Raw genomic sequence first — 9,107 nt, 5'->3', positions numbered from 1 at the left:
ACACACACATTTGCCGTCGTACCAGAACCCACATAATATTATGGCATCCATTGTTCCTATACGTGTGCTATTTAAGGCAAAAATAGGATATAATACTGATATGAGAGAGGGGACCTGTACACTGGCTTACCCAACATAAGGAACTTGCTGCCCCCTACCCTCACCTATTGTTTTAAGGCGCTCATATGACCTAACGCAGTTGCGAGCGCCGTAAAACCCTGTACTACTATACTATTGTTTTAAGCCATGGGGTAGTTCAGGTCTCCACTGTTGTAGTATTTATGGAATCAACGTTAGTTTCTGATACAGTCGAGTACATTCCAGAAAGTACACTATATTACCAAGACAATCATGATTCATTTTTTGTAAATCAAATTATTTAATCATAGCAAAGTCTTTTTTCCTTCTTCTTTTCCTTCTTCTTTTTCTTTTTCTTCTTCTCAATTGCATAGCATTGTACAGTATTTTTAAAATCAAAATACAACTTACCTTTTTTAAACGGAATATAATAAAAACTCATCATCTCATCTTTGCCATATACATTGTAGCAATTGTACATTAATATTTTACGAACAACCTTCCAAAAAGTGTATTTATGGGAAGATAAATGGTGCTGTGTTAATAGCAGCGAAATATTCAATGAAACTTGGAACATTATACACATCTAAAACAACAACATCTGCTCATTAGACCCTCATATTTTAAGCAGCCCTGCATAGACCTGTTGACAAGAACCCACAGAAAGGAATTAACACTCTTGTTGCCACATTAACTGAAGTCATTGCTATCCACATAGTCCAAGAGTGATGAAAAAAAAAGGGTTAAACAAGATGGGAGCACTGAATTCTACACGTTCTGGGTGAAAACTTAAATCACAATTTTGGCATAACACACATGCTTTGTTCATATGGTCAGAGGAGGTCAGAGAGCAAAGTGGCTCTCCTAAGCTCATCTTCCTTGATCAAGAAACCAAGCACGGAAATGTAAGAGTAAGACGAGACATGCTGAGGTGCTGGTGACTTCTGAAACTAAAACATTTAACTATCAAGACTATGCTACACGCATAAAGTGGATGAGAAACAGTACTCTCCCACAAAGATACTGGTCCATGGCACTCAACTATGACAACTACGCAACATTCATAAACGGCACTCCCCCCCCCCCCCCAGTCCGTGGCAATGCAAAGGTCTTTAAACACTTGTCTTTGTTGACTAATCAGAGTGTGCCTGTGTAATCACACCACTTTTACTTTTACTTTACTTTTCCCATCCAGCGGCCATTTGGGTTCTAGCCCTTCGGTCTGTCGATATGGCAAAGAATTGACAGGTTTTAATCAGCTGTGCTTTGTACAGTAATCACACCACAGAAAGCACGAACAATTCTGTGAAACGCTGGAGTAACAATCCAACAACTCTGCACACAGCATCTTTTAGAACAGGAGGCTCAATAAATCAAACTAATGGTCAAAGGATTCAAAGTTTTGTGGAGCAATACAACTGATCTTCATACAAAAAAAAGAGTATTGGTAGATATAACCACATTACAAACTTCAATAGCCGTGCGCAAGTTGCGCGCATTAAAGATCCCTCGGTGGTCCAAAATCGATAAGAGTAGGCTTCGGCCCCTACCCAAGCAAAAATTCAAAATTTCCAACCAATTGAAATGTTTAATGTGTCCCATGTGCTCCTATGACTGTATTCAGTAGCGAGCGCCGTAAAATGCTTACCCCCTACCCCCCTGAAAAAAAAATGTCAATAGCCTTAGGTGTTGCTTCTAAGACCTAAAAAGTCAGGACCCCCTATTGACCAAAGTTTCGTACCACATCAGAAATTCAGACGTACCACAGGAAAGGACAAACTAAATCCCTTACAGTAACTTACAGCTGTTGGAATGTACCAGTCACCAATAGACTTGAGATGAAGTTTCCCAGCCAGCCTGCATTATAACAGACATTTCTCCCTTAGAACAGTCGACGACGGATGAGTTGATATCGTTTAGGGGAGTGAAAAAAAGATCAGCTCATCCGAAATTCAACTTTATCGTTGGGACTTGAAAAGAAAAAGAGATGCTGAGACCCGATAAAAAGATCAACCTAACCAAACGTCAACTCAAGCGAGTTCAACGCAAGCAGAGTCCACTGTATATAACAAAAACGGTGAAAAGAAGAAAAAAGAAGCAGACTACACTGAAGCCCCCATCAACTAACTTCATTTAGATACGGAGCGACGGACTACCTAAAACTATGGCCAAAAAAACAAAACTGAACAATAAGGGCACAAGGATGTAGCTCTCACCTTTTTTTCAAAATAAAGATACAATTATAAAGATCTATTAACATATCACTTGGATACTGCATATGGTGTACAACTAACTGAAAGGCAAGATTGTTTCTAACCATCACAAAATAGTTTTCCTCCTTTTCTCTTTTATTTTTTTGCCATTTTTATGAAAAATATAAGTACGTAGATTTCAAGATCACAAAAGTATACCAAAAAACCCATAACATTCACTGCTAGTGTAACAACAAACTTGACCAAGGAGGCCATTTCTCTACAAAAAAGCATCACAATCACAAGACAGAGAAACTGTGTGAATAACGTTTCAACTCACTCACAGCGGAACAAAAATGCAATTTCATGACAATCTACAAACAGCATTCTCAATGAACGCACACTTTATGCACATATAGAAATTCTTTCCAAGAACCAGTAACACCTTATCACTGAAATTATACTTCTCTTTCCGGGCCCTAAAAACTGTAACGTTGCTGTTATATGTACGTGTATACTCCCCTTTTGTGTGTTATAAGCAACAAAGATAATATGACACATCGCCACTAATCTGTAGTATTGATAACGACAGGATGCTTTCTAACACTTTGCTTCCTGCTCTATACTTCTGAGTAAAGCCAGAGAGCGAAAGGTTTAAGAACAGAGAAAGAGAAAAAAACAGTTGCAAATAGATGTTATGCGGGAGAACCATCAGAAAGGGACAAGCACTTTGCATCTACTTATGGATGTAATCTTCCACACAGAGGAAAACTTGGATCATCTATAGTCTATAGATCTATATTTCTGAAGTGTCAAATAGCTACAAAAAATTCCTGAACTTTTCCGAGTCTGTGGGAACTTTAGCAAGGAAACTCAAAATTTACGAATCATTTCGTTTGACCCATATTACATATTGTATTGAGACTTTTTTTTTAACACAGTACAAAATGCAGACGATATAAAAAATCAATTTGATTATCGACACTTCTGACATTTTCCTACAGACATCCTCTTTCACTTTCAGGTACAAAAAAAAAATTACTTGGTTTATCTGTCTAAAACAACATGAACTAGAATGCTGTTTATGACCTATCAATCTGTCCCCGTGGTTTTATGCACCCCGCATAATTTAGCAAAATTTGATCATTTTTTGCATAATTTCTTTTTATTTTCCTTTATCATTCTTTGATAAAATTAACAGAATCGCATAATTTCACATTTTTGGGCTCAGTTTGCATAATTTTAGAATTTTTTTTGCATAAAACCGCGGGGACAGATCAATCACGAAATTTAAGACTTATCACGGAGAGAAGAAAACTGAGATTCCTTTGAAAAATAAGAGCACCTAGCTCTCACACTGAACACTGTACAGTTAGTTAGTCTGGGTCACACAATCTCTTTTGGATATGTGAGCAAGACAATCCAACCAATCTTGCATGATAACTGTATTGTACAATAATATAAATATGCTGTATTACTTTCTAGCTTTCAAAGCAGTATCCAGCCTGACATCACCAGAAGAAAATAAGCTAAAACAGAACAGAATTCCACTACAGAATGTAGTAAATATGCAAGTAAAACTTAGTATAAGTATAACAACAGTAACTTAGTACAATTATTTTACAAAACAATAAAAAAGAATCAAAATTAATAAGAAATCTGTATCTATGGCAACACTTTGTGTTGTGTGAAATGTGCGAGACTTGCCCAATAGGAAAGTAGTGAAGAGACAGAGATTACACAGGACCTCTCTCATACACACTCTCTCTCTCTCACACACTCTCTCTCTCTCTCTCACACTCTCTCTCTCTCTCTCTCACACTCTCTCTCTCTCTCTCTCTCTCTCTCTCTCTCTCTCTCTCTCTCTCTCTCTCTCTCTCTCTCTCTCTCTCTCTCTCTCTCTCTCTCTCTCTCTCTCTCTCTCTCTTCTCGTGTAAACATGGCTCATTTACCTCTACTTTGCATTATACCATCAGTCAAAAAACAAAAACACCCCAAAAAAAAAAAAAAGGTGTGGGCATTGCGTTCATGAAGAAGTTACTTGTGTGAACATTCTGTGCCAAAAACAGTAGGAAAAGTAGATATGCACATCTCTTGATACCGGTAAATGCTGCTGTAGTTGTGGTGATTTGTACAGCAACTCAAAAACCATAAACAGGACATTCCAGAAAGAAAACAGGCCATTCCAGAAAGAAAACAGGCCCAATTTCAGAACAATTCAGCCACATTTCACATCACTACACACAATACATGCACAGATAAAAAAGCAGCTGTAACATAATAAAGGGCATCTTGCATGATGGCGCCGACAGATACATGGCTTTAAAAGAAAAGTTAGAAGACCGACATTTTATGGCAAAATACAATCTGGAAAACAATTGTGAATCATTAGCTCGATTCAGCTGATGCTCTCAGTGGAAAGAGAGATTCTGACCACATTTTTTTCTGTACGTGTTTTCACACCCCTATCGACACAATTTAGATCAATTAGGAGGCGGGCTTTTGATCCTCCCCGTCGGGGCCAACCCGTACCGAGAAGGATACAACATCCTGGCAGAAAGACCGAGATGCTTAATAAACTTCCCCCACTCGGGAATCGAACTCGTGTCTGTTCTGTGCAACAGCAAAGCACCAACCGCTACACCGCAGGCACCCATAAATGTGTATTCAAAATAATGAACTGATTGTAACCTTCATACAGTGCTCTCATATAGGAAAGGAAAGAGGATATGTGCGCGAATCAGTTTCACCAGGACATCTCACAACCTGTCAAACCTTATGTAAAGCAAAATGAAAGACGACAAACACATTTCCTATCCTTACACTAAAAGAAACTAGCATGTCAGCTGGCTGACAATTATCCCATCGAGAGATTGAAAGATAAAATCCTGACCGGATATTCTGCAGATTAGACTACCACGTCGATATTCCTGCTGATCTCAAAACAGGCTGGACTAAAAAAGATGAGGATTTTTATACCAACAACAACAAAAACATCATTTAAAAAAACATATCTGACCAGACATAAGGGGAGTTCATTATTTAAGACACATTTTTCCTTCTTACTGTAATTAGAAATTATATATATAAGAAAGATATTAGTTTTTTTTAATAACCATGTTGAAAATTGGCATTTTTCTCAAATGAACCCAGCACCAAAGGGCAGTAATGGTACAAATGGCTTAACACTAAGAGGGTTAAGAGCAAGTTGCATAATCAAGAAATACAGGGCTGCATCACAGCATGGCAGATTGATACCAACCACTGTTTCTAACAACCATTTCAGTTGTGAAGTACAGAAATAGAAGTCTCACAATAACAAAAACATGACAGCCACACCAAGCTAGCGACACACAGCAATGGCCAGGAGGAAAATAGATATTAAACTAATTATTTACGGCAGTTTCGTTTTTTACCAGTGGAGCGCATGAATAAGATTACAAATAACATAGAAAAAAAAATTTGCCTGAATGAATTCATGATTCTGCATAGGAAAGGACAATTTATCTGAATGAGTTCATGATTCTGAAACATCCATGCCCTTGTAGCAATTAAACTGTTCAATGATATGAATAAATACTGATGTTGGAGTTTCAGAAAAGATGCCACATTCATCCTGTACACCTCTTGATATTTTATGATAAGATCGCAAATCACCTGAAAATCATAGGGTTGCTCCACAAGTTAAGCCAATAAGTGAAAAACAGTGACCATAAAAAAGAGGTAGATCCGAGGCAACTGACACTATAGAAGAATATCAGCGGTGTAGCAAAAACCTCGACCGGCGGGGACTCGTAAGCACCCAGCTCAGACATGATTCACGTTATATAATCCTCCCCCTCTAATTGTTTCATAACACGCCTGCTGGGACATTTCACTGGCCCACATTCAGCACTCTTTTAAGGACCCCCGAGCAAGTGTAGAGTTCCTGCGTGCTGTCGGTATCACTGACCGCTTATGAAACCATGGCGCCAGAAGAGAGAGAGCGATGGGGAGAGAGAGAGAGAATTGTTTCATAAAAAGAAGTAACAAAAGACTGCAGAAACAAAATTTCAGAAGGGAAAGGGTGAAGCATACATCACCAAAGTACATTGTTTCTCTACAGGCAAGACCTCGACTTCTTCAACCTCTCCATCCCAGCCCGTAAGGTGACCGATGAACAGTTAAGCCCCAGCATAGTCAAGTATGAGTCATACCCCTTCACAACAACGTACAAATTTTTTTTTAATCTTTCTCAATTGTGACCAACATCGTCCATTTGTACCAGAAAACTGACATCTGTCCTTTTCCATGAAAAAAGAACAGATCACACAATTAACTTTCGCGATACCAGCTTACTTTCTCTCTCTCTAAACCAAGACATGGAATGCAGAGTTGAGATACTGAGACATTTGCCAAAACAGCAAGAGGAAAATAAACGAAAAGTAAAGCTGAGCAAAGCAAGACTTGCTTCCATGGAATGACTATGATCTGCGGTGGATCAACAGAAAGGGGAAAAGCGGAAACATTTTGCAGAAAAGCAGACATTCATGGGAGAAAAAGACAAAATTATACACATATTCCACGTCTACCCAGACGTTAGGTTCAGATCAAATCTCAGTCGCAGAGGGCTTGCACTCACACAAAAATCTTTTCCAATTTGTTACTATAACATATACAAGGAGAAATATGTCATCATAAACACACCAAAGAGAAAATTTTTGATGAAATGCTTTTGAAAGAAAAGTGGAAGGAAGAGATTAATAATAAATATATATATTCCAAGAACTAGTCTCTCTTACGGGGAGCTACACAATCACAAAGAAAAGCCCTGGCAGACACACAACATCCTTTCAAGTCTACACTCAGAGTTGAAAAAAAAATGTTTTAGAAAAATAATAAACAATAGCACAAAGCAAGCACCATATTGCACCAACAAAATGTTTTCAAATTACAAAACTAAAAATGTCTATAAGTAGTCAACCTAGCACTTCCTAGATAAAGTCACTGAAACATTGTCACAGCAGTAAAGACATTGCTACTGAATCAATATCAAAGCAAGCCTCCTTCGGGCAAGCCCCAAAAAACTTTTCAAAAGCCTAGCAGCATGTTTTAACAACAAAAAAAAAAACTTAAGTCACCACTTACTAGATCACAACGCAGTCAGAGCTTCCACACGCTCACGCAAACGTGACCCCCGCATGAGAAACTGACTGAAAGAGACAGAGAAGTGGCTGGTTTTTTGTCAAACGAAAACAAGAAGCAGCTTTTTGTACAGCGTTGATATTCACACAACTTGGTAAATGCAGCTTCCTAAAACAGCCATACACACAAAATGGAAAACGCAGCTTCCTAAAACAATGGAAAAACGCAGCTTCCTAAAACAGCCATACACACAAAATGGAAAACGCAGCTTCCTAAAACAATGGAAAAACGCAGCTTCCTAAAACAGCCATACACACAAAATGGAAAACGCAGCTTCCTAAAACAGCCATATACGCAACATGCTGACAATAACCCATTTTTTTTAACAGGAACATCTCAGACCTACTCATTTTCTGTATTCAACAAAAAAAACAAAAAAAAAAACTTTTTAAATAACACCGACTACACAGCTAGCCCCCATTCAAACGTTCGTCTCGGCCATCCACTTTTTCACCCTCTGAATCTCCACTTCCGTAGTTAGTCGGAGCTTCTTCTCCTCGTCCACCTCCAGGATGACGTCGCGAAGCTTCTTGGTGTGGTGGTTCTTGAAGTTCTCGAACTCCAGCTTGAGCCGGTCGTGCTCGGCGCGCAGTTCGTTGAAGGCAGCCTTGCTCACCGAGTTGGCCTTGAGTTCCTGCAGCTCCCTCTGCAGCTGTTCTAACAGTTTGTTCGTCTGGGTGTTGGAGGCAGATGGTGGGGCTGGGGAACACACACACAGAGAGAGAGAAAAACACAGACGCTGTGAGCAGCCAGGAGCTATTTCATCAAAATCTCAATCATTTACCAGTATCAAAAGAAATAAAATCTTAGTGGATTGACTCATCCATCTAATTACAAAATTCTTTTTACAATGGCATTGGCAAAGGCATACTAATCTCAAGACAATTCATTCAAACATTCCATTATTCCACAGGCATCAAGTAACAAATGTGGGTGGTTGGAGGGTGCTCTGGTGTGGTTTGCTTCTTCTTTCCTATCAAACATCTATCGTCCTTATCTTCCATTTTTCTTTTTTATGTTTCAATTGTTACTCTCTTGTAACACCTCTTATCTTCTGGCGCTCATATGACCTTAAGCAGTTGCGAGTGCCGTAAAACCTCTACTAAAAATTTTTTTTTAAAGTAACAAATACAAAAGCCAAAACTGTTTGAAATGGGCTGTGTCCTGACAGCCAAACCAACCATCTCTAACCATTTGAACCCTGACCCCCCTGCACTCACCCGGTCCATTCCCCTGGGTACCTGAGCATGCCAATGGAATTGAAATTTCTACACAAAAAACAACACTGGTGGTCCTAAAAATCAATAAGAGTAGGCTTCCTGCGCCACCCCGGCAAAATTCAAAATTATTTCCTGCCAAACTGAAAATGCTTAATGAGTCCCGCGGGCTCGTATGACCTTATGCAGCTGAAAGCTCCGTAAAACACTTGCCAAAACAAAACAAACAAAATTACACAATATCTAGGAACACACTTGACGTTGTGGTTTAAAAATTAATCAATGAAAGCCTAAACAAGAACATCTATCTATCCATCTATATAATATCTATGTATCTCTCTCCCATTCTCTCCATCTATATAATATCTATGTATCTCTCTCCCATTCTCTCCATCTATATAATATCTATGTATCTCTCTCCCATTCTCTCCATCTA

At 38.8% G+C, this 9,107-nt stretch overlaps 1 protein-coding gene across 1 annotated transcript in view; it reads right to left on the bottom strand.

The window, feature by feature from the left end:
* Positions 1–4,198: 4,198 nt before the first annotated feature.
* Positions 4,199–9,107, bottom strand: part of LOC101862218 (SH3 domain-containing kinase-binding protein 1) — a gene marked incomplete in the record, with an annotated part of 27,839 nt that continues 22,930 nt past the window's right edge. Inside the window, 1 exon segment of the mRNA XM_013088482.2 lies at positions 4,199–8,153. Within this exon segment, the coding sequence (XP_012943936.1) occupies positions 7,876–8,153 (278 nt within the window).

Source organism: Aplysia californica, unplaced genomic scaffold, assembly GCF_000002075.1.
Source record: "Aplysia californica isolate F4 #8 unplaced genomic scaffold, AplCal3.0 scaffold00750, whole genome shotgun sequence".
NCBI lineage: Eukaryota > Metazoa > Mollusca > Gastropoda > Aplysiida > Aplysiidae > Aplysia > Aplysia californica.
This window is presented reverse-complemented; position numbering and strand designations above follow the sequence as displayed.